Source organism: Physeter macrocephalus, chromosome 3, assembly GCF_002837175.3.
Source record: "Physeter macrocephalus isolate SW-GA chromosome 3, ASM283717v5, whole genome shotgun sequence".
In the NCBI taxonomy this organism is placed as follows: Eukaryota; Metazoa; Chordata; class Mammalia; order Artiodactyla; family Physeteridae; genus Physeter; species Physeter macrocephalus.
The window spans coordinates 31803192-31830866 of record NC_041216.1 but is presented as its reverse complement, the minus strand read 5'-3'; the positions used below and the strand labels follow the sequence as shown (position 1 = coordinate 31830866).

General features: G+C 62.2%; 3 protein-coding genes across 7 annotated transcripts; 2 read left to right on the top strand and 1 right to left on the bottom strand.

Moving 5' to 3' along the window:
• The first annotated feature begins 1728 nt into the window (after positions 1-1728).
• LOC102984475 (ATPase family AAA domain-containing protein 3) lies at positions 1729-20682 on the top strand. Of its 4 annotated transcripts, none has more exons than XM_007129128.3 (16): positions 1729-2015; positions 5475-5551; positions 6171-6272; positions 6389-6448; positions 6938-7007; positions 7211-7376; positions 7545-7614; positions 7996-8151; positions 8684-8740; positions 8923-9048; positions 9246-9370; positions 10961-11012; positions 11334-11404; positions 12212-12379; positions 13444-13552; positions 19858-20682. In XM_007129128.3, the coding sequence occupies exons 1-16, from the start codon at positions 1814-1816 to the stop codon at positions 20005-20007; spliced, it is 1761 nt and encodes a 586-aa protein (XP_007129190.1). In that variant the 5' UTR covers positions 1729-1813; the 3' UTR covers positions 20008-20682. The 4 variants fall into 4 exon arrangements, with proteins under 4 accessions (XP_007129190.1, XP_028343794.1, XP_028343796.1 ...); XM_028487993.1 differs by lacking the exon at positions 19858-20682 and adding an exon at positions 18274-19851; XM_028487995.2 differs by lacking the exon at positions 13444-13552 and having other exon boundaries at positions 19858-20021.
• A 551-nt stretch (positions 20683-21233) lies between these two features.
• TMEM240 (transmembrane protein 240) lies at positions 21234-26789 on the bottom strand. 2 transcript variants are annotated; one of them, XM_024125491.2, is made up of 4 exons: positions 26733-26789; positions 26428-26534; positions 21556-21764; positions 21234-21430 (listed from the first exon to the last, which is right to left on the bottom strand). In XM_024125491.2, exons 1-4 carry the CDS (start codon positions 26787-26789, stop codon positions 21282-21284), a joined length of 522 nt encoding a protein of 173 aa, XP_023981259.1. In that variant the 3' UTR covers positions 21234-21281. The 2 variants fall into 2 exon arrangements, with proteins under 2 accessions (XP_023981259.1, XP_028340811.1); XM_028485010.2 differs by lacking the exons at positions 26428-26534; positions 26733-26789 and having other exon boundaries at positions 21556-22087.
• A 65-nt stretch (positions 26790-26854) lies between these two features.
• On the top strand, positions 26855-27586 carry LOC112065323 (proline-rich protein 2-like). Its single transcript, XM_024125641.1, has one exon. It carries the CDS (start codon positions 26855-26857, stop codon positions 27584-27586), a length of 732 nt encoding a protein of 243 aa, XP_023981409.1.
• Positions 27587-27675: the final 89 nt, after the last annotated feature.

Here is a 27675-nt window from a genome sequence, read left to right as displayed (position 1 = left end):
TTATTTTATTTTTAAATAATTTTTATTATTATTACTTTTTAATTTTTTGTTATTTTTTAATTTATTGTGGCTGCGCTGGGTCTTCGTTGCAGCATGTGGGCTCTTTGTTGCGGCATGCAGGCTCAGTAGTTGGGGTATGTAGGATCTTAGTTCCCCGACCAGGGATCCAACCCAGGCCCCCTGCATTGGGAGCATGGAGTCTTAACTGCTGGACCACCAGGCAAGTCCCTGAAACTGACTTTTTAAACGCAGAGCTTTATTTTCAATTATTCCTTGTCATACAAAAGTACACAAGCTTTCCAAGTGCTGGCCTGTGGATGGAGCTAGAGAGTTGCCTGTGACCCAGGACCTCACTTTTCTTACCCATTTCTTCTTTATCCAGCGAAGCCAGCCCGGAGTTCTATTGGTTGTATGGTTTGTGGCTGGTCTGTAGAGACCTTGATGGCCAGTGAGGGACATCTTTGGTTTTTCTCTTCATTTGGGGAAACGAAACAAACAACAAACCCCAGACAGAATTATCTTAGATTTTTTTTTTCCTATTTTTCTTCAGGCTTAAGATTAAGACTGTTTTCAATCTAGTGGAGAAACTCCGTATAATACTGGGAACTCAACAAATTCCATCAGGGAAAGAACGCAGGGGCAACCTGGATATTGGCCCAAGAAGCAAACTCTGCTAACTTTGGACACTGGGTTCTAGAGCAACGCTGGCCTCTGTCCATCCTTGTCTCCCTCTGTCCCCGGCGGTCCAGCCTGCACCTTGGTCCCCGAAGCAGGCACGTGGCCTCTGGGGGTTCCCAAGGGGAAACCTCACCAGGCAGTGACCAGAGCCAGGACCCCTGGGCCTTGAGAAGCTCTCCTTCCGCGAGGGCGCCCTCTGTGGGGCCTCAGGGGCTCTGCCGTCCCATACTTCTGGGGTTGCAGAGCTCTGTCTCCTCCCTTGGGAGCCGCTTTACCTACAACCACGGACTGCTGAGTTTTGCTGTGACGCCGAAGAGGAAGCTCGGGATAGCCCTTCATTCTACTGACGGTTGCGGGAGATTGGCCGGGGCCGCGCTTCCGCCCTTCCATCATCTCCGTAGCACTAACTGTATGCGCTAGCACCGACAGCCATTAAGCACCGGGCCGGATTGCCCCGCGCCGGACACGGCCGGCCCGTAGGGCGGCCCGCCCTGCGCTGGACACGGCCGGCCCATGCTCCGCTGTCCGAGGGGGCCGCTCAGCCCGCGGCGCCGGCGCGTGCTCTCGGCCCCGGTCCCCGGCCCCCCGACCCCGCGCCCGCCCCGGGCGGGGTCCTCCCCCGCCTATCGGCTGCCTCCCACACTCTTCCTCCCGTAGCCTCTCCCTCGGTCGGGACGCCGCGGATCAAGGGGCCTCGGCTCCAGCACTGGCCTCTCTGCGGCCCCGGGGGCCGGAACTCTGTGGGCGCCCATAGCAACGGGGCCAGTGTCGTTGCCACGCGGAAATGACGAACCCAAGGGCGCGCACGCGCCCAGACCCTCAAGTTCGTCCCTGACCAGCCTCGGTCACCTGGCACCTCGCCCCGCCCCCAGACGGACTACCCGCCCCACCCACCGAGCCAGCTCCTGCAATCGCTGCAGCGATGCCGTGACGTCACGGTCCTCGCAGGCAATCTGAGGGCCGCCCGGGGGACGTGGACCTCACGCGCATCCGTCGCCCGGGAGGAAGGGCCGCCGCCGCCGCGCCTGCGCAGTCTTTGCCGCCGGCTCGCGGCGCGTGGACCGTGGTCTACGCCGCGCGCGTGCACACGGCTCCGGCTTCCGGCGGCGGCGACGGCGCGTGGAGCTCGCGAGCCATGTCGTGGCTCTTCGGCATCAAGGGCCCCAAGGGCGAAGGCGCGGGGCCGCCGCTTCCCCTGCCGCCCGTGCAGCCCGGGGCCGAGGACGGCGGGGACCGCGGCACGGGGGACCGGCCTGCGCCCAAGGACAGATGGAGCAACTTCGACCCGACGGGCCTGGAGCGCGCGGCCAAGGCGGCACGCGAGCTGGAGCACTCGCGTGAGTGCGGGGGGTGGGCGCGGGCAGGGCGGCCGGGCGGCGGGCTCAGGGGCACGGTGGCCCTTAGTGGTCTGAGGGATCGAGCGACGAGTGGCCGTCGGGGGGAAACCGGTCTCCAGCGGTAAGCCCGCCGGAGCCACCCTGCGTGCAGGGAGGTTCGGGATCCCCTGACCCTCTGGCATCTTCCCAGTTGCCACGCGTCCTTCAAGTGGGGAAACCGGTGCCAAGGGGACTCAGAGGGTACAGGCAGCAGCTGGCAGGGCTGCACCCTGATCTCCAGTTACCGCCTCTTGCCGTCTCCACGTGGAATGGCCAAGGGTGGCCACGTCGGGGATCCGTACGTGGTGGTTGCTCGGCAGTTTTCCGCTTAAGAAGGGAGACGTGTTTGAGAGTCGTTGGTCTTAAAGGAAATACAGCAGATTTGCATTTATCATTGGAAAAGTCTAGTGTTCAGGTAGGCGAGGTCTATAAAGCAACAGATCAAGCAGCCCTGGGCCAGTTGATGACTTTCCTGACCCAGGCTCTCAAGACATCAGCGGTGAGTGTACCTTCATTAAGCCCATGGGTTTTTCTCACAACCTTCTTGTTCCCTGTGGCTTTAACAGTTTGTGTCAAGATCCAGATTAAGGGTCTGGAATATAACACGTGGTGAGTAGATAATAGCTGAAAAAATACAGTGGCTCTTAAACTTTTAAGCAGAGGTTCTCTATCCTCAAAGGAGAGTTTTTAGAGCAGTCTTGTTGTGAGCAGAGGTGAGCACAATCTTCCTGTCTGAGGAGGGGGTGGCCTGGCACTTTGTGGCTCAGTCCCCGCCTTCCCGCTGAGGCCACGAGAACATCCTGGGCAAAGGTCTCCAGCCTTTCTGGTTCTCAGATCCTGGGAGGGACATTCCAAACATGTGGATATTTGGGCCTGGGCCCAGAACAGCCTGTTTCCTTAGGCCTAGCTGGAACACTCCCCTCCTCAGAGTGGGTATTAAGTCTATTAGATGTATTAGCTTTGCAAGATAATTTTTATCATCACTTGATGATTGAAGAGAGGCTTGCAGAGGGGCTTGAGAGGCAATGGTTGCGCTTCAAGAAACCTCAGATGACGACAGACTTCTGACTTGAGACCTAATTTCTTAGGTTTGTTGGGGAGGTTGGCCCATTCACCGTGCCCACAATTTCAAAGTTTGCCTCCTTTTGGAATGTGAAGGCTGACTCTTGGCCTCTGAAACCCACACAATTGTACAGGCCGGTGTGAATAGCCTTGGGTGTGTCTGAGGGTGGCAGCGACTTCCCGTCTGCTCCTGTCTGTGAGTTGCTCCCAGGTCTCCTGCACTGGCTGCTCCAGAGCTCTTGCCCTAGGACATTCTCCACCTGGGTCCCCAGAGCCTTGGCCTCTGCTCCCCCATTTCCCCACCAAGCAGCATCTCCTGCAGAGTCCCCAGCTACCACCACCTAGAGGCATGGTCCACCCCACTGGCCTTCACATCCGGTGATACTGTCTCAAGTGTGGACTCTACTTTTTTTTTTTTTTTTTTTTTTTGGCTGCACTGCACGGCATGTGGGATCTTAGTTCCCTGACCAGGGATCGAACCTGTGTCCCCTGCATTGAAAGGCGGATTCTTTACCACTGGACCACCAGGGAAGTCCTCTGCTTCATTTTTGTTCTTGCCATCCTTCGTGGCCAGTGGGAGAGGTTTCACCCTGGGCTGCGCCCCTTCTGTCTCCAAAGCCTCCTTCCCAGGGTGCCTCAGCCCCTTCTGTCCTTAGCCCCTCTGCAGGCCCGTCTTCTGGAGGTGCTCCCAGTTCACAGCCAGAGTGCCTGCCCTGGTTGGCCTGTACCCGCTCCTGTTCACCCCACTGCTCTCTCCATGCAAATCAGAGGCGTCCCCAGCTGCTTCTTACAGCCTGACCGCTGTCTGTGTCCTTCGGGGCCCAGCCTGATGCCACCTGGTTCCCCAGGTTTCCCAGGCCCTCCTTGGACGCCAGAGCAGCACATCTGGCCTTGAGCTGTGTGCTCCACGCACGTACAGAGTGCCTGAAGGAGCACCCTGCCTGTGGTGGGTGCAGTTCATGTGGCGGCCCGCACATCTCTCGGTGCAGGATGACTTCGAGGTGACGGTCATCATCGTCAGCACTGAGGTTGTAGCTTGTGATTAGGGGGGCTCGCGGATGCCTGCGCTGAGCGATTTACGTGCTTTCTCCACCTCCACGGGTCGGGGGAGGGAGCGCCCTGCTCCATTGGCAGGCAAGGTGCTCGGAGCGGCCAGCCTACCTGCCAAAGGTCACGGCGTGAGTAAGCAGGCCAGCGGCAGGTCCTCCCCAAACCCTGAAGCCAAACCACGGGCCCCAGCCTACCTCAGCCCTAGAGCTTCCACCACATGCCTGACGCGTGCTTGAAGCCGGCGAGCCCCAGGGGTTACACTGTAGTCAGTGACGCAGGTGCTGCAGCTTGGGGTCCTGGGGTCTTCAGCTTACCTTGAAGGCCTCAAAAAAGACAGATTGTGGTGGGAGGTAGAAGGGTGGACGTGTGGGCAGCAACCTGGGAGCGTGGTAGCATCAGGGAGGTGGGCTCATGGGGTCCCAACTTTCTCTCCGTGCTTTTATGTGTTAGAAAGTTTTTGTAGTGAAGCGTGGCACACGGGACAACTGTGTCGTCACGGATCTATTAGAGAGGCCCGACTTGCAGACTTTTTTAGCAAGGAGAGCACCGGACACCCATGTATTTCCACAAGTGCATTCCCTCGATGGAGAGGATACACCTGAAAGATGTCAATCACACACACACGTGTTTCTAACATGTGGCCTGTGAAGAGCTGTCAGCCTGCGTGCATAGACTTCTTCCTGGGTTTTGGTGTGTGGTTTTTTTTTTAACATTTATTTATTTGGCTGTACCAGGTCTTAGTTGCGGCATGCGAACTCGTAGTTGTGACATGTGGGATCTAGTTCCCTGATCAGGGATCGAACCTGGGCCCCCTGCACTGGGAGCATGGAGTCTTAGCCATGGCGCCACCAGGGAACTCCCTTCTTTCTGGTTTAATCCTCGTTTGCCCCTTACGTTCTCACCTGCCTGTGCTTGCCTGTGAATCAGTAACAGGTATCAGAGGCTCAGGAAAAATGTTCGCACTGGAAAAATAAAGGACTTTTTAGCCACAGGCTTGCTTTTTGTTTAATGGGGAAACGACCACTATGTTGACCCTCCTGCTGTCAACAGGCGGGGGGGGGGACAGCCTCTCTGATGGAACCTTTTGGAGTGTGACGGTCCCCTGGGGGCAGACCTCGCACACACGCTTTCCGCTGGGGATGAAGCGTACACAGGTGGCCCTTGGAGGGAGGGGTGGCTGAGCAGGTCCGACCAGGGTGGCCACGTGTGCGCTCAGGTCGACGTGGGCTGTGGTGTCCCTGAGCAGCCGCTGGCACTCGGGAACACTCGCCCGGTATTCTGGCGCCCACACACCTGCCCCCGCTGCAGGACACGCCAAGGAGGCGCTGAGTCTGGCACAGATGCAGGAGCAGACGCTTCAGCTGGAACATCAGGCCAAGCTCAAGGTGAGTGTGGGTGTGGTGCTGGCAGAGGTGGGCTGCAGCCCCGAGGCTGAGGGGCCCCCGGACAGACAGAACGTGGGCGGTGGGTGCAGCACCTCCCTCTAGGATTTGAGGGAAGCGGGGATCAAAGACAGGTGTGTGGCCTGAGTTTTGCACAGAACTATCTGGAAGGGCAGATGTGGGTGAGGAGTCTGGTCTCCCCGAGGGGGGACTCCTGCCGTCACTCGGAGCATGTAGTGAGCGAGCGTAGGAAAGGCACAGGCTCCACCCTCCACCACGGGCCGTTATAAAGCGAATCAGAAAGCGAGCACGTGGCATAAGCCCAGCGGAAACAGTGTAGGGGGCTGGGGGAGTGACAGGCACCCCAGGAGACCGTCTGGCTGCTTTGGGGCCTGGCCCTGTCTGTTTTCCTGGCTTCTCTCTGCCTGTGGGTCTGGGTCCTCCCGGGCCTAGGTGAAGCTACAGCTGAGCACCCACAGGCCTGTGGGGTGCAGAGCAGGCTGCATCCGTGCCCAGGGGCTGCACAGACCGTCCGGCCCCTTTGGAGCCCACGCAGGGGAGGGGCATCGGGGCGGGAGGCCTGGCCGGGCCCTGGGCTCAGGGTGGCCGGTGTGGCGTGCAGGAGTATGAGGCCGCCGTGGAGCAGCTGAAGGGCGAGCAGATCCGTGTGCAGGCCGAGGAGCGGAGGAAGACCCTGAGTGAGGAGACGCGGCAGCACCAGGCCGTAAGGAGGCGGGGGTGGGGGTGGGGGGGCTCATGGCGGCCCCGCGCCCGCGCAGTCCCACCCTGGGCCGTGGCTTCTGTGCCCCGCCGTGCTCACACCGCCCTTTCCCGCCCTAGAGGGCCCAGTACCAGGACAAGCTGTCCCGGCAGCGCTACGAGGACCAGCTGAAGCAGCAGGTGAGCTCTGCCCGGCTGCCGGTCTTCCCCGAGGGTGTGGGCATCCCTCCGGGAGGGTGTGGGCATCCCTCGGGGCGGGTGGGGGCCAGAGTCCAGGGTCTGCCCGGCAGTAACCACTGTGTTAGAGGGGTGGGGATGTGTCCGCGCCACCCGGAGGGTCTCCCGGTGGGACCCTGACTGACGGGTCTGTGGGGGGCATTCAGACGGCGAGCCTGTTGTGGGCGTTGTATTTAAATTAAACAGTGCAGCAAAAACCCTGTTCTGTGAGGACAGCTGTGGGTCAGGGCTGCTCTGAGGCCGAGCTAGGCTGGGGGCCGCGGCTCCTGCCTCGGGCCGTGCAGCGTGCAGGCCTCAAGGTGACCGTCCCCTGGGGTCGGAGCCCCCGGGGCGATGGGGACGTCTCTGAGGCCAGAGCCGCTAACCCGTGGTGTGCTGTTGACCGTTTCCTAATTTCGAAGCCCTTCCCTTCCCCCTGTGGCTCCTATTCAGCAACTTCTCAACGAGGAGAGCTTACGGAAGCAGGAGGCGTCCGTGCAGAAGCAGGAGGCCCTGCGGCGAGGTAGGGCCCTGGCCTGGGGGCTCTCGGGCCGGGGGTCACGGGCTCGCTTTAGGTCCTTTGCTTCCCAAACAGCACGAAGCAGCGGGCGTGCTGAGACCCCTGGGAGTGGGGTGGGGGTGCCCTGGACTTGCTCGTCCTCCCCAGCCCTGGGTCGGGGGCCGCGGGCCGCGGGCTGAGCGCTGCTCCCCGCTCCCACTGGGCAGCCACCGTGGAGCGGGAGATGGAGCTTCGGCACAAGAACGAGCTGCTGCGGGTGGAGGCCGAGGCGCGTGCCCGGGCCAAGGCTGAGCGCGACAACGCTGACATCACCCGCGAGCAGATCCGCCTGAAGGCTGCTGAGCGCCGCCAGACCATCCTGGAGTCCATCAGGTGAGGCCGTGCCCGGCGGGCATCGCCTTGCCCCTTCCCCTGAGCAGGCACCCCGCTGCTCCCCTGGCCGGTCCTTCTGCGGTGACCTTTGGCCTGACCTTGGAGCCGGGGCCAGGCGCGCGGGCACAGCCCGATTCCTTCCCGGTCATGCCACTGCTTCCCCTGCAGGACGGCGGGCACCGTGTTTGGTGAAGGCTTCCATGCCTTTGTGACAGACTGGGACAAAGTGACAGCCACGGTAAACACCGCTGCCGTTTTCCTCGCGGTCTGTGTCGCGTGTCGGGGTCTCCGCTGGCCGTGCGAGGCGCCTGGCGCTCTGAGCGTTCACAGACCTACGGCTGAGACGGTCGCTGCTCCCACGCCCCCCACTGCCACTGGAAAGCCACAAGTGACGGAGCCTTTAGGTTTGGGGCGCTCGGAACAGCTCAGTGTTGGCCCTGGTGGGGCTGGGAGGAGGGTGTGGGAGGGGGGCCGGGCGTCCGTTTCATCTCCGCACCAGTGCCTGCCCTTTGGAAAGGTACTGGTGGGGCCCAGCTGAGACTCAGGGAGCTGGTGGGGGATCCCCTCTCTTCTGCTGGGGACGGGGTGGGCGCCACCTGCCTCCTCTGCCCTGTTCCAGGTGGCTGGGCTGACGCTGCTGGCCGCTGGCATCTATTCCGCCAAGAACGCCACGTCGACCATAGGGCGCTATGTGGAGACCCGGCTGGGGAAGCCGTCCCTGGTGCGGGAGACCTCTCGAATCACGGTGCTGGAGCTGCTGAGGCACCCCGTGCAGGTAACGGCGGGCCTCCTGGGTCCGGGTGGCCTTACAGCCGAATCACACACGTGGCCCCTTTTCCCCTTTTTACCGAAATACCGCCCTGTCCTCCCACTCGGTGATTTGCACTTGGCTTTTTCTTCTTGGTGCTATTCCTCTGGCCCTGTGGCGTGAGCACTGGGGGGGCCCTCACACCGGTCCGCTCCGTCCCTCTGTGGGTCTGTAGGCATGACCGTCCCCCTGGGTGGACTGGAGGTTGTACAGAAACTTCGAGGGCTCCGGCAAGCCATCTTCCCGTAAGAGAAGTTGCTGGAAGCAGCCCGGTGTTGGCTGCCTTCCTCGAGGGGAGCCAGGCTTCCTGCCTGGCGTGGGTGCTGTGCACCCACGGGCAGTGCTGTGGGCCGTTGCTGGAGGTCAGTGTCGCCGACAGTCTCCCCTGCCGGCCTTCTCCAGGAAGGCTGGTAACACGCGTTCTGGGGCGGCTGCGCCGTTGCGCCGCCGTGCGTCAGCGGGCGCCGCCGTTGACCCTGATTCCCTCCACGCCCCGCAGGTCAGCAGGCGACTCCTCAGTAAGCCTCAGGACGCATTGGAGGGCGTCGTCCTCAGCGTAAGTGGGGCTGCCTATATCCCTGGGACCTTCCCGCCCGGGCGGGGCTGCTCGACCTTCCTGGAGTCCGGTTTGCTGGCCGAGCCCCAGCCAGGGAGAGGCGGCCTCTCGCGCCGACCCGGGCGCTCAGGAGGGATGGACTCAGCAGCAGAGCGTCCCCAAACCTCCACGTCCCCTGGCAGCCCAGCCTGGAGGCTCGCGTGCGGGACATCGCCATTGCCACGAGGAACACCAAGAAGAACAGGAGTGTCTACCGGAATATCCTGATGTATGGACCACCTGGGACTGGCAAGACACTGTTTGCCAAGGTGAGGGCACAGTAGCTGGGGGTTGTGGAGTCTCGCCTACCGGGGAGAGGTGCCGTGGGCAGGGGACACGTGGGAGGCGGCCCCTGCCCAGCTCTTCCAGGCAGGGCGTCTCCCCACACGCGGCCTGGCCCTCAGCGACCGGCGGGGGGGGTGGAGAGGGCAGGCGGAGCAGGCGCTGAAGTGCCTTTCCCGCCCAGAGACTCGCGCTGCACTCAGGCATGGACTACGCCATCATGACGGGTGGGGATGTGGCCCCCATGGGGCGGGACGGCGTGACCGCCATGCACAAGGTCTTCGACTGGGCCAGCACCAGCCGGCGAGGGTGAGCCGGGTGCCCCCTGGGTGGCCCTGGGGCTCCTGCTGGGATGGGGGGGTTGGTGACTTGCCCCACAGCCTGTCCCCAAGGTCCGGGAGCCTCTTGGTCCCAGAGACTTTGTTTTATTTATTTTTTTGGCTGTGTTGGGTCTTCATTGCTGCATGTGGGCTTTCTCTAGTTGCGGCGAGCGGGGGCTACTCTTCGTTGCGGTGCGCGGTCTTCTCATTGCGGTGGCGTCTCTTGTTGCAGAGCACGGGCTCTAAGCGCGTGGGCTTCAGTAGTTGTGGCATGCAGGCTCAGTAGTTGTGGTGTATGGGCTCAGTAGTTTTGGCTCGTGGGCTGTAGGGTGCAGGCTCAGTAGTTGTGGCACACGGGCTTAGTTGCTCCTCGGCATGTGGGATCTTCCCGGACTAGGGCTCGAACCCGTGTCCCCTGCGTTGGCAAGCGGATTTTTTTTTTTTTCCTTTTTCTTTAAATTTTATTTGTTTATTTATTGGTTGTATTAGGTTAAGGTTATGGTTAGGGTTGCTGCGTGTGGGCTTTCTCTAGTTGCAGTGAGCGGGGTCTACTCTTTTGTTGTGGTGTGCGGACTTCTCATTGCAGTGGCTTCTCTTGTTTTTGTTTTGTTTTGTTTTGTTTTTTTGCGGTACGCGGACCTCTCACTGTTGTGGCCTCTCCCGTTGCGGAGCACAGGCTCCGGACGCGCAGGCTCAGCGGCCATGGCTCACTGGCGCAGCCGCTCAGTGGCATGTGGAATCTTCCCGGACCGGGGCACGAACCTGTGTCCCCTGTATCGGCAGGCGGACTCTCAACCACTGCGCCACCAGGGAAGCCCAGGCTTCTCTTGTTGCAGAGCACAGGCTCTAGGTTCATGGGTTTCAGTAGCTGTGGCATGCAGGCTCAGTAGTTGTGGCTCATGGGCTCTAGAGCGCAGGCTCAGTAGTTGTGGCGCACGGGGTTAGTTGCTCCTCGGCACGTGGGATCTTCCCAGACCAGGGCTCGAACCCATGTCACCTGGTTGGTAGGCAGATTCTTTTTTTTTTTTCCATTTTCTTTAAACTTTATTTATTTATTTATGTTTGGTTGCATTGGGTTAGGGTTAGGGTTGCCGCATGCAGGCTTTCTCTCGTTGCGGCGAGCGGGGGCTCCTCTTTTGTTGTGGTGCGGGGGCTTCTCATCACAGTGGCTTCTCTTGTTGCAGAGCACAGGCTCTAGGTGCATGGGCTTCAGTAGTTGTGGCACGTGGGCTCAGTAGTTGTGGCTCATGGGCTCTAGAGCACAGGCTCAGAAGTTGTTGCACACGGGCTTAGCTGCTCTTCACCATGTGGGATCTTCCCAGACCAGGGCCTGAACCTGTGTCCCTTGCATTGGCAGGCAGTTTCCTAACTACTCTGCCACCAGGGAAGCCCAGTCCCGGAGACTTTAAAACGTTTAAGACAAGGGGTCACCAGCCTGTTTTTAGTTACTTTCTCGTGACACTGGCATTTGACACGCCCCCGTCTGCCGACAAGGTCTGGGTCCCGGTGGGGGCAGCGCGAGGTTTGGGGTTCCCGTGGGGCCATGCCCCGCCTGCCTCACATGGCCTTGCCCTTGCAGCCTCCTGCTCTTCGTGGACGAAGCAGATGCCTTTCTCAGGAAGCGAGCGACCGTGAGTGTCTGGAGGCCACCACCTGGCCTGGGCCAGGCCGGCCGCCGGGGAGCAGGCAGGGCGGGCGGCCTGGGCCGCGGCGTCTGTACTTCCTGGGAAGGTCATCGGGAACCTGCTCCTCAGCTGCGCTTTCTTCGTCCATTTTGTTTGAAAAGTGGACGTTTAGCGTCTTTGGAGTCAAGCTTCAGCCTTCGAATTCAGATTCATTCTGTCGTGGACGAGCGGGGGCTGCGCCTTTCTGCGGAGCCTTTCCTTAGCGCCCCCGTGACTGTTTCTCGAACTCAGGCGTGCGCACCTGACGCCGGACTTTTCTCTCTGCAGGAGAAGATCAGCGAGGACCTCAGGGCCACCCTGAACGCGTTCCTGCACCGGACGGGCCAGCACAGCAGCAAGTGAGGAGAGCCCGTGTGCGGGGACCGTGGCGCTGCCTCAGCTCACGCGGCTGCTGCGGGGCGGCCGACTGAGCAGGCTCACGCCTGACCCACGTGGCCGGACGCAGTGGGATGGCCGGTTGGGCTCCGTGGGGCGTCTGTGGCGCCGCGGAGACAACGTGCTGGGCTCTCTGAGGCAGAGCCGAGGGGCACAGGCTCGTCCACAGGCCACTGCCCTTGGTTCAGGCCCTGGGCATTTACGGCTGCCCGTGAGATGTGTTGTCAGGGGCTCACCCCACAGCCAGGGGCCCCAGGTCGCCCTAGGATTGGGCTGGCCCTTCTGAGCCCCTAATCTTGCTCCTCCACGTGGGTGAGGCCCCTCCAGCCCCCTGCCCGCTTGTGGCATCTAGCCCTGCCGGTCCGCCACGTGGCTGCCACGGCAGACCCACTGGCCTTGCCCACTGCAGCTGCTGCCGGTGGAGACACTACCCCCGCTGAGACCCCCGGGGGTGTGTCGAGTTCCTGCTGAGTTGGCACCTCCTCTGCTCAGCTGAACCCCAGGCTTCAAGACCCCAGCACTTGGTGTGTGGGAGGGGCAGGGGTCTGTCTCAGACCTGGGTCCCCGGGTGCCCGGGTCCCCGTCCCTCCTGCACACAGGGGGCCTTCCATGGCTGGGCCAGCAGGCGGGGAGAAGCACGAGCTGGGGCAAGACGGGGAGGGACGGGAGGCGGAGGGCAGCGCTGGCGCGGCGGGGTCTTGCGTGTTCAGAAGCCGCGCGGCGGGTCTGCTAGCCCAGAGCCCCGAGCTCTCGCTGTGTGCCGGCTGCAGGTTCATGCTGGTCCTGGCCACCAACCAGCCCGAGCAGCTTGACTGGGCCATCAATGACCGCATCGGCGAGATGGTCGGCTTCGACCTGCCACGGCGGGAGGAGCGGGAGCGCCTGGTGAGAATGTATTTTGACAAGTATGTTCTTAAACCAGCCACAGAAGGAAAGCAGTAAGTGTCCCCGCCGCCACGGCCGCTCCCCGCCCGTCACCCTGCCCCTGGGTTTCACGTGTGGGGTCGTGACCGTCCATCACTGGAGGCCCTGCTGCCCCGTCCTGCCTTTGAAGCGCTCAGATCCAGGCCACAGTCAGGGCCTGGCAGCGACGGGCTGTGACGGCGCGTGTCCGGCCTTGCTGGGCCTCCCTCTGGGGCCCCTCCCCAGCACACAGCGGGGCCCCCCAGGTCGGGGGTGCCCTCCCTGCTTGTCCAGGCCCTCTCTCTCCGTTGTCGGGAGTGTTCCAGATAAGCCAGCGCTGGTCTATTTGTAACCCTCTCCGGGGACCAGATCTCAGCCCCACTGACCTGGTTCCCGCCTGGCGCTGCCGAGCCGTCTTCTGTTCTGCGGCGGGCTTTGCCTGCCCCTGCCTCTGTCTGTCAGCTGCCCCCAAGCTCTCTTATCTGGGTCTCTTTTCCCTTTTGCCCCTGGCTGGCCCCAGTCCCCCACCTCCCCGCCCTACCTCCAGCTCCCGATGGCGCATCCTAGCCCAGCTGCAGCCTGGACACTGCACGCAGCCTGAGGTTCTGAGGACTTCTTCACAGGAGTCTGAGCGGGCTCTCCTGGGCCTTCAGCCGGGCCTCACTGGGCCTGGGATCCGCATGCAGGGGCGGGATTAGGAGTTCGGCTGCTGTCTGAGTGCTGGGCGGCATCCGTGCCCCCAGGCAGGCGGTGGAGCTGGGAACAGACCCCCGGAGCTCCTCCGTTCTCGCACATCCTGAGTGGCCCCACGGCCGCCCCTGAGCCCAGCGTGTGCCCCGCCCGGGCCCCGTCTTGGGCTCCACGAGGAAGGGACATATGCCCAGCAGGGTAGGAAGGTGGAATGGCCGGCCCCGGCCCCAGCAGTGGACATTGGGCAGGGGGTAGCTCATTAAAGTGAGGGGGTTGGACATGTCCCGCCTGGGGTTTCCCAGCACGGGCTCCTGCTCTCCATCTGTGTGGGAACCTGGGTCCCTCACGGGCCTCTTCTCTGGCCTGGGTCCTGCGGGCGCCCAGGCATCACTTGGGAACTCTTTACCAGGCGCTTGAAGCTGGCCCAGTTTGACTACGGGAAGAAGTGCTCAGAGATCGCACAGCTGACGGAGGGCATGTCGGGCCGGGAGATCTCCCAGCTTGCTGTGGCGTGGCAGGTGAGCTGGGGATGCGCCCCGCAGGCCAGAGCCCGACGAGCCAGGGACCCTCAGAGTTGTCGAAAGGTGACTGGGCTGGCACCTGCACCTCCCCCCCACCAGGGTGTTTCTGAGTGATTTTCTGCACAGATGTGACACGATGCCCTCCCTTCCCGCCACCACCCCCCTCTCCCCCCGCAGCAGGGAGGATGGGCCAGGGCCGTCTGTGGCTTCGCACATTATGGTCCTTCCCGGTGTCATTCTGGCCCAGGTCAGACGTGGCCCTGTCAAATCAGCAGCATGTCCTGTGGTCCTCAAGCTCAGTGTCTTAGGAACCTGGGCCTTGTCCCAAGCTGGGGCCCAGGACCGTTGACACAGCAAACTGCAGACGGGTGGAGGGTCCAGGGGACACAGCCTGGGCCAGGGGTGGAGCATCCGTGAGCTGTTGGTGGGCTCATCCGAGGGCGAGGGACATGAGGGGCCAGGAGGTGACTGACCTGATAAGGAGTCAGGCGTCTCCTTCCCAGCCCCTAGAGGGAGGTTGCTGCCTTCAGGACTGTCTTCGGGGCCGTGAAGGCCTCAAGTGTTCTGGCTTTTTGGATGGGTTTGCTGAGTCCTGAGGGCCTGAGGACAGCTGGACCACAGGAGGTGATTCCATCTTCATATTGTGGTTCAGGGCACACAGGCCAGAGTGGCCCTTGTCATTCCCAGTACCCAGGCTTTCATCTGAAACAGCCCAGCAGTGGTTCCAGGGCAGGGAAGCCCATTGACCCCCAGGAGCCTTGGGTGCAGCCATTCAGAACAAGTTTCCCCGTGGTCCTTGCCAGGTGGAGGGTGCTGAGTGGCTCATGTCTGTGGCCACGTGACAACCTGGCCACTGTCAACTTAGCACGAATGCTAAGCAGACTTCTGCTTGGATTTGAACATCCTTGCCCAGATACACAGGGGGGCTGTATTAGTCAATGAACTAGGTTATGCTGCTGTAACAAACAGCCCCAGATTACAAACTCTGTCCTCATGTGAGTCACAGGGTGCTCTGCTCCAGGCTGGCCTCACTCAGGAACCAGGCCTCACGGGGTTGGCTGTTTCCACGACCAACAAAGTGGCAAACAGGGTGTCTTAGCCTGGGCGGCCGTGACAAAATGCTGCAGCCAGGCGCTTGAACAGACATTCATCTCATGGTTCTGGAGGCTGGAGGTCCCAAATCAGGATGCCAGTGAGGGGGCTTCTGATGCGGGTCCGCTTCCTGGCTGCCAGCCAGCCACCTTCTTGCTGTGTGCTTGTGCAGAGCCCTTGGGGGTATCTTCATACAAGGACACCAGTCCTGTAGGATCAGGGCCCCACCCTTAGGACCTCACCCAACCTGAATCGCTTCCTTAGAAGCCCCATCTCCACGTGCAGCCACACTGGGGGTTAGGGCTTCAGCGTGAACTTGGGGGCGACAAATGCTCAGTCCCCGTGGCGCTCAGTCCCAGCGGTGGGGAGCGCCCTGGCGCACCTCCCCTCCCCCGCCCTGCCCCGCCCTCCCTGCTCGTTGGGGAACCAGGGGCCAGGCCTGTGTGTTCCTGCGTGTGGGGAGCTGAGGGTAGTGGACCCCACACGCGCATGGGAGGGTGAGCGTCTGCGCGTGGAGGCCCAGAGCCCGTGGGTGCTCTCCCTGTGTGTCCAGTCCCTGGGCAGCTGGGCCCTGGGCCTGTCTGCTAGTCCCCACCGCCACCCCCTGCGAGAGGGCCAAAATGCCTTGGGGGTCCCACCGTCTGGGACAGGACGCGTCAGTGTGTCCCCTGTCCTCTTGGAGTTTCTCCCCTGTGGCCCCAGGTACACGGGGCTGGGCTGTTGTGGTGGCTCCTGCCCACCCTCCTCCCTCCAGGCTGAGCAGCCGGGGACCCGTGCACCTGCTCCCTGAAGCCCACCTGCTGGTGTCGCATGGACCCCGCTGCAGCTGCCACACCCATGCGATGGTTTTGTCAGTGCAAGTCCGTGCTTCTTACCCTGCAGCTACCTATCATGGGGACCTACTGTTTTGTTTTTTTTTTTTAACATAAAACTCATTATTTTAACCATTTTCAAATGCACAGCTCTGGCACTGAGCACATTCACATTGTCGTGCGACCATCACCACCGTCCATCCGGCCTCCAGAACGTTCTCTTCTTCCTGAGCTGAAGCCCTGTCCCTGTTAGACACTCCCTCCCCCAGCCCTGGCCCCCAGCCTCCTGCTTCCTGTCTGAGTGTGATTCCTCCAGGGACCTGATGAGGGCTCGTACAGGATTTGTCCTTGTGTAACTGGCTTATTCACTGAGCACAGTGTCCTCGAGGTTCATCTGTGTTGTAGCAGGTGTCAGTCGTTTTCCTTGTTGGGCTGCCTGACACCCCAGAGTGCGGCGGATGCCCCTTGCGCGCTCATCCAGCTGTGGATGGACACTTAGGTTGTTTCCACCTCTTGGCTGTTGTGAATGGTGCTGCTGTGAATGGGTTTAGCCTGTTTTCAGTTTTGTCGGGCACGTTCTCACAAGTGGAATGGCTGGTCACACGGTAATTCTGTGTCTGCTTTTTGAGGAACCTCCTTACTGTCTTCCACAGCAGCGGTGCCCCTGCGTCCCGGGTTCTCCATATCCTCGCCGACACTGGTTTCTCTTTTTTGATGGCGGCCACGGGTGTGAGGTGGTGTCTCGCTGTGCTGTTGATTTGTGTTTCCTGATGATCAGTGATGCTGAGCATCTTGTCATGAGCCTGTTGGCCATGTGTGTGTCTTCCTTCGAGAAAGTTCTGTTCGAGTTCTTTGACCTTTTTCTTTGTTTATTGCGGTACACGGGCCTCCTCACTGTTGTGGCCTCTCCCGTTGCGGAGCGCAGGCTCCGGACGCGCAGGCTCAGCGGCCACGGCTCACGGGCCTGGCCGCTCCGCGGCACGTGGGATCTTCCCAGACCGGGGCACGAACCCGTGTCCCCTGCATCGGCAGGTGGACTCTCAACCACTGCGCCACCAGGGAAGCCCCTAGAGTTGATTTTTGTGTATAGGGTACAACTTTGTTCTTCTGTATGTGAATATCCAGGTTTCCAGCACCATTTGTTGAAAAGACTGTCGTTTCCATTCAGTGATCTCAGCATCCTTGTTGGAGGTCACTTGACCATATGTGAGGGTTTATTTCTGGGCTCTTTGTTCTATTCCACTGGCCTGTGTCTGTCTTAGTGCCAGTACTACACTGTCTTGATCACTGTAGCTTTGTAGTAGATTTTAAAATCGGGATATGTGAGACTTCCAGCATATTCTTATTGAAGATTGTTTTGGCTGCTTGGGGCCCCTTGAGACTGCATGTGAATTTTGGGGTGGATTTTTTTTTTTTAATTTCTGCAAAAAACATCATTACAATTTTGATAGGGATTGCATTGAATCTGTAGATTGCGTTGAGTAGTACTGACGTCCTAACTACATTGTCTTCCAATGCATGAACGCAGATATTTTTCTATGTTTTCACGTCCTTAATTCTAGCAACGTTTTCTAGTTTTTAGTGTACAAGGCTTTCACTTTCTTAGGTAAGGTAATTCCTAAGTATTTTATTCTTTTTGATGGTGTTGTAAATAGAATTGTTTTCTTAATGACTTTTCCAATTATTCAACGTTACTGTGTAGAGACACAAATGGTTTTGTGCGTTAATTTTGTGTCCAGCAACTTTGCTGAATTTATTACTTAGGGTTTACTATATATAATAAGATCATATCACCTGCAGACAGTTAATTTTACTTCTTCCTTTCTAGTCTGGATGTCTTTTATTTCTTTTTTTTGCCTGATTGATCTGTCTACAATTTCTAGTGCTCTGTTGACTAGAAGTGGTGAAAACGGGCATCCTTGCCTTGATCCTGATCTCAGAGGAAAAGCTTTCAGTCTTTCACCATTGAGATGATGTTTGCTGATGTTTTCCTTTTTTTTTTTTTTTTTTTCCCCCCCGGTACGCGGGCCTCTCACCGTTGTGGCCTCTCCCGTTGCGGAGCACAGGCTCCGGACGCGCAGGCTCAGCGGCCATGGCTCACGGGCCCAGCCGCTCCACTGTATGTGGGACCTTCCCGGACCGGGGCATGAGCCCGTATCCCCTGCATCGGGAGGCGGACTCTCAACCACTTGCGCCACCAGGGAAGCCCTGCTGATGTTTTCTTATATGGCTTTTATCAGCATGAGGAAATTTCCTTGTATTCCTAGTTTATTGTTTGTTTGTTTGGCTGCACTGCACGGCTTGCGGGATCTTAGTTCCCTGACCAGGGATCAAACCCGGGCCCTCGGCAGTGAAAGTGTGGAGTCCTAACCCCTGGACTGCCAGGGAATTCCCCCTCGTTTATTGTTTTCATCAAGAAAGGGTGTTGAATTTTGCCAAATGTTTTTCTCTATTAATTGAGACGACCAAGTAGTTTTTGTCCTTCATTCTGTTAATTACTTACCTAGGTTGATTTTTCCCTAGGTGAACCATCCTTGCACGCCAGGAAAAAAATCCCACTTGGGTGCGGTGTATAATCCTTCCAGTACGCTACCGAGTTTGGTTGTTGGTATTTCGTGGAGGGTTTTGGTCCAGTTTTCACAGAGGGTCTGCTTCTGTGTGGTGTTGTGTCTGGCTTTAGTATCAGGGTGATGCTGACCTCAGAGTGAGTTAGGAAGTGTTCCTTTCTCTCCCGTGTTTAGAAGAGTTTGAGAAGGATGGGTGTTCTCCTTTAAGCTTTCTTCAGTGAATTTTTTTGTTTTTGAATAATTCCAGGTTCACAGAAAAGTCGCAAGGCTAGCACAGCTCCCTCCACACTGTGGCCATCTCACCACATCCCTCGATTCCACCTCAGACGTGATCTCTCCCAGAACCCACCCAAATGCCCATGACGTTCAGCCCTCCTGTCTCAGGCTTCTCGGGGCTGTGACAGTTCTCAGACGTCCCTTGTTTCTGACGATCCCGGCAGTTTTGAGGAGTGCTGCAGGACGTCCCTTGCTGGGTCTGTCTGATAGCTTTCTCATGAGTGGACTGGGATTGTTGTGGGTTTTTGGAGGAGACCAGAGGTGAGGGCCCCTTCCAGCCACGTTGTATCAGGGGGCCCCAGACAGCCACACGACATCACAGGGATGTTGGCCTGGATCCCCTGGTTACCGTGGTGCCCACCTGGCTTCTCCGTGGTAAAGTTGCTGCACACCCTCTCCCTGCCCCTCCCCACCAGGGACCCCCTCTGGCTGCCACCCCACCTCCTCAGCTGCTTTGCAGAACCCGTGCTTCTCACGGGAGGCCTCAGGGACGGCCCCTCCCTCCACAGCTTCAGCCAGGCGCTGAGGACAGCCGTGTCCCGTGGACGGGGCCAGCCAGGGGGAGCAAAGTGACGGGTCATCTCGGAGGGTGGGAGCTTGCTCCCTGCTGAGGGACCTGGAGAGAAACAGCTGGACTGGCTTGGGCTCCCTGCTCGGTGGATGCTTAGTGCACGTGTCAGAGCCACGGGCTGGGTGACAGGAAGCAGATGGGGCACTGGGTCACCCAGGAGGCGCTCAGCCTGGCCACAGGTCACCTGCCTTGGCAGCTGAAGTGCTGTGGACCACAGTGGGGCCCGGTGAGCCGAACTTTGGTTCCCCTGCCCACGTGCACAGCCGGGGAGCCTGGGCAGCGCGGGTGCGGAGCGCCGTGGGCGGCCTGGACTGCAGCAGCCCGCGGTTCTGGGAGAACCATCTGCAGACAGTGGGGCCCCGGGTGCTCTGCGTGGAGGGCAGTTTGGCTGCGGGGGCTCTGCCTCTCCTCTGTGTCTGCGTGGCCTGTGGTTCTGTAGGCTGCTCCCTGGCCTGGAGCGCAGCCCTGCTGTCCCCGGGGCAGGGCCCTCCGGTCTGCGGTTGGGGGCTGGGCTGCTCCCTGACAGCGGGCCTCTGGGTTTCTCTTCTTCGAAAGTCACTGAGAAAGCCAGCGAGCAGGCAGCCCTGGCGCCAGCCGGGGACGCGGGCAGGGCCCCGGGTGTTGCAGGGATGGCGGCTGCTCTGGGCTGCAGGGTCGCCTGTGAGCACGTGTGTGCCGCCACATGTCGGCGTGCACCTGCGCAGCCAGTCCCCTCCTGCAGCTGAGCGCAGGCCCGGGAGAGCAGCCCACGCTTTGCCCCCACCTGCCCCTGCCCCAGAGGAGTTGGGTTCTGGAGGGCGTCTCCACGGTGGGCGGCAAGTGCGGCAAGGATGGGGCTGTCCAGGCTGCCTTGTCCCCGCGTCAGGCCCTGGCCTACACGGGTGAGTGGTGACTGGTGGACCCTGAGAAGCCTCAGGCTGAGGCCCTTCCCCCACGCGGGCAGCCCCTCTGCTGCCTTGCCTCAGTGCTCTCTTCCCCTGCCAGGCCATGGCGTATGCCTCTGAGGATGGGGTCCTCACCGAGGCCATGATGGACGCCCGGGTCCAGGATGCCATCCAGCAGCACAGGCAGAAGATGCAGTGGCTGAAGGCAGAGGGGAGCCGGCCCCTGCTCCCAAGTTCACAGGCCGAGTGAGCCGGGCCTGGACACCTGCAGCACGCTGACCAGGTGGCATCACCAAGAAGAAGCACCCAGGTGCCCCGGCACCCAGCGGACGTGGTGGCACCACACAGCCGCCCCCCTCCCGGTGTGTGTAATCTTCCTCTGGTCAGGCCCAGGGTGGCAGGGCAGCATTAAAGGCCTCCGCTCAGGACCAGCTGCGCTGTGCAGCCTTGAGGTGGCATTGGTTCCCCTGACTCCCCAGCCTCCCAGGACACTCCTGGGAGGCGTGTCCCTCCAAGCCCGGCCCAGACGGGGAGCAGGCACTGTCCGCCATGCCCAGGGCAGCGGCTAAGCTGGCAGCACAGCTTCCCAGGCACATGCTGGCTGCTGCAGCTGTGACCAGCAGTAGAGGGGGCCCGACCAAGGGAGGGGACCTGACCTTGCCCAGTCCCTCCCAGGGCCAGAACCGAGCCCATGATGAGCAGAGCTGGCCTCTGTGCAGCCCAGCGTGTCCACCGCTGTCCTCGGGAGGGCAGTGCCCTTGAGGTCTGGGAACCCGTAAAGTCGCGTGCCGAGAACCAGCCCACTGACCCGCGATGGCCAAGGATGTGCGGAGCAGGGGGACTTTCCAGCCCACGGAAGCCGAAGCTCTCCCGGATTGGAATTGGGGGTCTTTTTATCCAGAATCTAATAAAAAGTGACAGATGCGTCTCAGTGTCTGTTTCGTGGTTGATGTGCGGATCCCTGGGTCAGAGGCGAAAAGAAGAGGCAGAGGCTGGAGCTTTCTGGAGAATTTATTGACCAGCAGGGGTGGGAGTCACAGTGAGGCGCCCGACCGGGGCTGCCGCCGCGGGGCTCAGGAGCCTTATTGCTGGGCCCGGGCCTCCCCCGGACCCCTGCCCCGCGCCCCCACTGCGGGCCGCGGACGCACACGCCTCATGCACGTGCTCCCGTGTGCAGACGTGGGCGCACCCGGCTCCCGGCCGTGCTCCCCTCCGGCGGAACTGGCTCCGGCTCCGGAAACCAGACGGACGGATGGAGAGACAGACGCGGGCGCACAGGAAGCCGCCGGTTTCCAGCGGCGGACGTGGTCCCGGGGCTGGGCGGGCGGTCCCACCCGCGCCCCCAGTGCCGCCGTCCCCGCGCCCCCGCCCCGGCCCCACCCCGACCCCCTTTATAAAAAGAAGAGGAGACAGCACCTTCCGCCGGACGCGCCCGACGGCCGCGGGCGCCCTGGCCCGGGCCGGCCGTCCAGTCCCGTGAGCGTGGGCGCGGTGGCCGGCGGCCCCGCGAGTCCTGCGCGCGGCTCAGAGGTGCCGCGGGCTCGGGTGACCGTTGTGGTAGAGTTTCTGCTTCACGTGCACCATGTTCCCGGCCGCCTCCTCGAACGGCCTGTGCGGCCGCCGGCCCAGCTCCCGCAGGCTGCACAGCTTGGGCAGCCAGGTCCACGAGCCGTCTGCGGGGCGGGGGGCGCGGTCAGGGCGTGGGCTGGTGGGAGGGGCCGGGAGTGGGCGCGGCGCGGGGAGGGCGTGGCCCCGGCGCGGACGAGGCTGTCCCCGGGTCCCCGCGCCGCGCACTCACCGTAGCGCCGGCCGGCCCTCCAGGCGCGCACGGCGCAGTGCAGGACGCCGTCCATCCACACCAGGAACCAGCTGATGCAGAAGCCGAGCAGCAGCCCCAGCATGAGGTCGATCTCCTGCTTGGTGACGTTGTCTGTCACGAAGTAGTTCTCGGAGGCGTCCACCACAGACTGGTCCCCGTCGTACGGGATCACGTAGTGGACGTGGTGCCTGGGGGCGGCAGGGCGGGCTGGCACCTGTCCCGCGGGGTGGGCGGGGACCCCGCAGCAAGCTGCACCCGTTCGCCTGCGGGGGTCTTTGAAGCAGACCTTGTGGGGCGCTGAGGTCGGGAGGGGCCAGCGCACTCGCCCGCGACCCAGGTCACCAGGTGGGAGGCTTCCCGCAGGATGGGAGTGTGCGAGGTCATAGGTCAGCGTGAAGTCCAGTGGCTGGCCTCCACGCATCACCCTCCTCCCTCCTCTGCCCAACCCGGGGCTCAGAGGCAACCCTGACACGGTGACGGGAGCACAGCGCACGTGGAGAAGGCGTTCCGGGGCGAGGGCCCAGGCGGGGTGTCCCCGCCCAGTGACGGGGTCTCAGCCCGCCCGTGGGCCTGTGCCCAGAGGCCCCCGCTGGCTCCTGGGGCACTGCCCCTCTGGCCTCTCCCTCCCACCCTGCAGTCACTCCACCCTTTCCTCAGCTTCCCCTCCAAGGAAAGCCGCGTGGGATGAGCCCTGCCTTGGGCCTCTGGTCTTCCTTTTGCCCCTCTGTCCCTTGCAGGAACCTCCCCTGCCCCAGTTCTCTGTGCTTGAGGCCCGGGGGCACCCCCTTAACCGTGCCCCACACAGATCCCGGCTCCTGGGACGGACCCTGGACCACGGTCCATCCCCTGCATCCCAGCACCCACTGAGGCCTGGGCCGTTCCCCTCAGCCTCCCCTCCCTTGACAATCCAGGCGGAGGCCACACTGAACCCTCCCCACAAGGCTCCCTCCAGCCTCAGGCCTGCCTGGATCCTCTCTTCCTCCAGGAAGCCCTTTGGGCCCCACGATCCCGGGTCGGGTGGCCCTGCCCAGAGACCAGTACCCAGGGCAACAGATTCTGGGCTCCACACCCCCCCAACCCCCGACAGGAGGGCCGGGGAGAAGGAGCTGCTGGCCCTGGGTGCCCGAGGCGCGTCAGGTCCGTGCACCCTGAGCCCCCAGTCACCCTGGGGCCCCTCCTTCCCCGAAGTGCAGGAGCCACCTTGGGGTGCTCCTGCCTGGCTCCCCTCCTACCGAGCCCCTCAGCTGGCTTCTCCCACTCTCCACCCCCAGCACATCCCCGCGGCCCCCCACGTCTGCTCTGAGCTCCAGCTGCTTGCATGGCGTCTCCACGTGGGATCTACAGACACCTCAAACTTGCACCTAAAAATAGCTCCTCCCTCCCCAACCCGCTTCTCCCCATCTTCTCTCGGTTACATGTCGACACCTCTGCCTGGTCTCCAGCTGAGATGGGTCCCCGTCCCCCCCTCGCAACTGGACATGAGCCACCCCCCCCCAGGGACCTCCTCAGGAGGGCCGGGGAGAAGGAGCTGCTGGCCCTGGGTGCCCGAGGCGCGTCAGGTCCGTGCACCCTGAGCCCCCAGTCACCCTGGGGCCCCTCCTTCCCCGAAGTGCAGGAGCCACCTTGGGGTGCTCCTGCCTGGCTCCCCTCCTACCGAGCCCCTCAGCTGGCTTCTCCCACTCTCCACCCCCAGCACATCCCCGCGGCCCCCCACGTCTGCTCTGAGCTCCAGCTGCTTGCATGGCGTCTCCACGTGGGATCTACAGACACCTCAAACTTGCACCTAAAAATAGCTCCTCCCTCCCCAACCCGCTTCTCCCCATCTTCTCTCGGTTACATGTCGACACCTCTGCCTGGTCTCCAGCTGAGATGGGTCCCCGTCCCCCCCTCGCAACTGGACATGAGCCACCCCCCCCCCAGGGACCTCCTCACAAAAGGAAACCCCCCAGGACATCCCTGACCCCAGGCCCCTGCTGCCCGTCCATCACCGACATCCCTGTGCCAGCGGGGGCCACACAGTGCCTTCCTCCCCGTGGAGACAGCAGCGGGCAGGCCCCATCTCACCCCCCTCCCGCTCCCCTGGGGACTCCTGGAGCCCATCCCACTCAGCTTGTCCAGAGTAGGTGGGGCCTCAGCCACCACAGCCCCTTGAGCAGGGGCCACCACACCCGGGTTAGCTGGAGAGGACTGCCTGACACACGGCGGCCGTAGCTCATGTGGTCACAGTTCGCCAATGGCCCTTATCAATCATCAATAAGAGATGGAGAACCACTGATGACCGCCCGGAATGCGTAGCGGCAGAGGACGCCCTTCGTCACCCGTCAGCAGTCCCGTCCCCTGGCCAGGCCAGGCCTCCCAGCAGCTGATAACACGGAGCATCGCCGCCATCTCCTGCCCTCCTGCCTTCTGGACCCCGACAGGGAGGGTCTTCCTCGGGACCACGACCTCCTACCCCTGGACAGGGCAGGAAACTTGAAGGTGGAGTCACCAAGGAAGCCAGAAACGCCCCTGCAAGTAGGACAAGGCCAGGGCCCCAACCGCCCCGGGGGTGGGGGGTGCGGTGGGACCTCCAGGGGGTCAAAGGTCATGACCTGTGCCCCCACTGCTGTCCTGGCATCTGCCGCTCTTCCCCTGCTCCTTGCCCTCCTCCTTCCTCCAAGTCAGGCAGGCCCCGGGGTGGGGGGGAAGGTGGGAGCTCAGGTCACCCACGTGCACACGTATTTCCATGATGTGTACATACATGTGTCCTGCCTGGGCCACGCATGTTGCAAGTGTCTACCTGAGGTCGGACGCATGTTGTGTATACACGCCGGCCACATGCACAGGACATGGCGTGTATACCACGGACTCGGCCCATGAGCTCCACAGGTGTGCATGTGCGCGCTCGCCCGGGCACGAGCACGGTGCGTGTCACATGGAGATGCACATGCACTGGGCTTTGCACACAGCCATCCTCTCTGTGGGCACCGTGGCATATGCACGGGCGTGCACCCACAGACACAGCCTGCTGGCACGCACGCTTCACAGCATTTACACACGTGTCCTCTGTATAAAATTCTCCGAATTGGCACGTAGAAGGCACACAAGCGTGTGTGTGCCTTCTCTGCAAACGGGGTGTACACACAAGTAGAGTCCACTGTGGCAACGTGTGTACGTGGTTTTGTACACAGCGGCCTGATATGCCAGACTGTACCCTGCAGACATTCACTGTGCCCACAGGGCGCACACGGGTCCTGTATATTGTGTTACACACATGTACTGCGCATACACATGCATGTGGTCAATATACAAGAATACTTTGTGCACGGAATTTACACATCCTGTGTGTAGTGATGTGTACAAAGCACACATACATGGACACATACACACAAGGAAACACTCTACGCCTACAGCAGGCGTGGCTCTCGTGTTGTCTGTGTGTAAGCTGTGCACTCAGGCCTCGCTGTGGCTTGCCCTCCGTGGGCGCTTGTTTTACACAATCCACGTGTACTCTGGACACTACATATGACCCATACACACACCCGGAGCAAATACACTCTGAAAACACACCCTGTCTGCCCAGAAGGGCCTCAGTGTGAGGTCCTAGGCACATAGGTGCGGGTCACACTGCAACAGCCCCACACGGAAAATGGGCCTTACTAATGTTTAGGGAGCTGAAGCCTGGGCCGGTGGCGGGCACACCTCCAGTCTCCGGGAGGGTCTCAGGACCCCCGCTTACACCCCCAGTCTGGGTCGGCCCAGGAAGTGTGGAGCTGACCTCCTGCCGTTCCTTGGCCCCGGGCCGTGTGCACCAGGCAGGAACACAGGGATCTCCGCGAGGGTGTGGCCACCCAGCCAGCACTCTGGATGATTCTTGGCCAGCACACGTGAGGGCCGTTTACACGCCCATCTCCATCTGCCCTGCTGCCCATGTTCTGCTTCGACACCCGGTCTGCACACACAGGCATGTAGCATGCTAAGTGAGGCATGAAACTGTCCTGTCTCTCACACCCCCCTCGCCCAGTACGTGTGCACACGTCCCTGAAGCAGGAGTACAGGGCAGGGTCAAGAAAACAAGTTCCCGCCGGCCGCATGGCCCTGGGCAGGTCTGTCTGCTCAGCCTCTGTCCGCTCTCTCGGGGCCCCAGTGTGCGTGAGGCTGAGGGGCTGCTGCGTGTGCGCACATGTATATGCACAGACGGTACACACATGCGCGTCTCATGAGAAGATGTTTATTTCGTACATGGACGTACAAACATGCATGGCCAGGAAGACTCCATCACTACATGTGCACAGAATGGGGGGGGGGGGTCACAAAGTGGGCGTAGGGGCCTGGGCTCTCCCCTCTCTCTGCGTGACCTTGAGCAGACTCCACCCCCGGCCTCAGTTCCTCCCGTGGACAGCGAGGGGGTTGGGCCAGATGCCCCTCAAGGTAGGCCCTGCCCACCTTGACCTTCTGCTCTTCCCCCTAGCTGGCTCCCAGGAAATTTCATGGACACAGCTCAGGGCCCAGGGAGGAGGATGGTGTCCTCTGTGGGCACAGCCGTGCGCAGGATCCCCTCCCGGGACACCAGGCTGGGCTGCTGCTCTCCTGGCCTCCACGCCCCGGGCCAGGAGGCCCTGGACCCGGTCTGCCCGTCGCCCGCGGGCCCTTTCTCTAAAGGCAATTTGGGAGGGGGTCCTACTGCCTCGGGCATGCTCCCCGCTCCCGGAACACCTCTGTGCCGCGGAGGCTGGCCGGTCCTTCCCCCACCCGGCCTGGCCCAGCTGGGCCTTGCAGCCCGGCCTGCATGGGGCTCGCTGGAGCTCCAGTGGGCCCCACCTCCACCCCACATGTGTGATCACGCGTGTGCCCCTCTGGGCGCAGACTCACCGGCCGCAGTTGCAGTGGCAGACGCGGTCCTCGCCCCGCAGGTGCGGGAGGATGTAGTTGTGGAATCGGTCCAGCAGCGCGTTCATGTCCATCAAGCACGCGATGGCCTGGAAGAGCCCATGACCGGTCAGCGCCGAGGAGCGAGAGGCTGGGCCGGCGCCCCCAGGCGGGGGCCGACGCGCTGGGGATGGGGGAGCGCAGGCCGCGCGGGCCGGTAAACAAGGCGCGGGAGGGGGAGGCGGCGCGCGGGCGCGGAGGCGGGAGCGGGTGCGGGAAGCGGGCGCGCGGGAAGCCCCTCCGCTCACCATCACGATCGACGCCCCCAGAATCATGAAGATCATGGTGTTGGCGCTCATGGACATCGGGCGGGGCCGGGCCGGGCCGGAGCGCCGCCCCCCGGCCCCGGCGCCCCCCCGGCCCCGGCCCGATGCTGAGCCCCCGCCGCCTCTGCAGAGGTCAGCCCGCCGCGCACCCACCGCCGCCGGCCGGGGAGGAGGCGCGGGGCCGGCGCGGGGCAGGGGACGCGGCGCTCCCGGGGTCCTCGGCCGCCCGGCCCGCGCGCTCGCCGCGCCCGCCGCGCTCCGCTCCGCCCTCGGCTCTGCCTCCCGCCCTGCGCGCGGCGCGGCTCCGGCCCCCTCCCCCCGCGGCCTCCCCCGCGCCCGCCTCCCGGGAGGGACCTCGCCGCCCGCGGCCGCTCGCCCCCGCGACGCCGGCCGGACCCCTCCCCGGAGGCCGCAGGGCCCGCTCGCCCCCATCTGGCCAGTGCCGGCCCTGGCTGCCTGCCCAGCGCCTCTGGACCACGGGCCGCGTCCCGTCCCGACCCGCCGGGGCGATCCCGGAGAGGCCCCGGGCTTCCTTCCGCTCTCCTCCTCCCCACTTCGCAGCTGGAGGCCCCTCCTCCCCGCCCGCCCGGGGTCGCCGGGTGAGGGGCTGCGGGCAGACTGGTCAGCGCCCAGCCTCCTACGGCGAGAGGCTGCCTTTAGTGGAGGGGCCGCAGGGCCGCTGCCAGGGAGGTCACTCCGGAGCCATGGCCACACGGCGCAAGGACGGGGCCCAACGAAGGCTGAAGGATCCCCCACTGCGGGGGCAGGGCCAGCCTCAGCCCCAGCTCTCCTCAGGGGTGGGCCACGAAGCCCAGAGGCCCGGGTCGTGGCCCTGATGTGGCTGCCCCATGTTGCTGGGGGCTGAGGAGGGGTCACTGAGCCAGCCCATCATCCACAGGCCGGGGGACAGCACTGCCCACAGAGG

Excerpts from the sequence above, each read along its gene's own strand:
- LOC112065323 (XM_024125641.1), top strand. The coding sequence starts at position 26,855 with ATGCTGAGCCCCCGCCGCCTCTGCAGAGGTCAGCCCGCCGCGCACCCA.
- TMEM240 (XM_028485010.2), bottom strand. The coding sequence starts at position 21,997 with ATGCGTGGAGGCCAGCCACTGGACTTCACGCTGACCTATGACCTCGCA. Across the intron at positions 21,431-21,555 it reads GAGGGCCGGCCGGCGCTACG|ACGGCTCGTGGACCTGGCTG; the intron begins GTGAGTGCGCGG and ends CCCGCCCCGCAG.
- LOC102984475 (XM_028487993.1), top strand. The coding sequence starts at position 1,814 with ATGTCGTGGCTCTTCGGCATCAAGGGCCCCAAGGGCGAAGGCGCGGGG. Across the intron at positions 6,273-6,388 it reads AGACGCGGCAGCACCAGGCC|AGGGCCCAGTACCAGGACAA; the intron begins GTAAGGAGGCGG and ends TTCCCGCCCTAG. Across the intron at positions 12,380-13,443 it reads CCAGCCACAGAAGGAAAGCA|GCGCTTGAAGCTGGCCCAGT; the intron begins GTAAGTGTCCCC and ends ACTCTTTACCAG.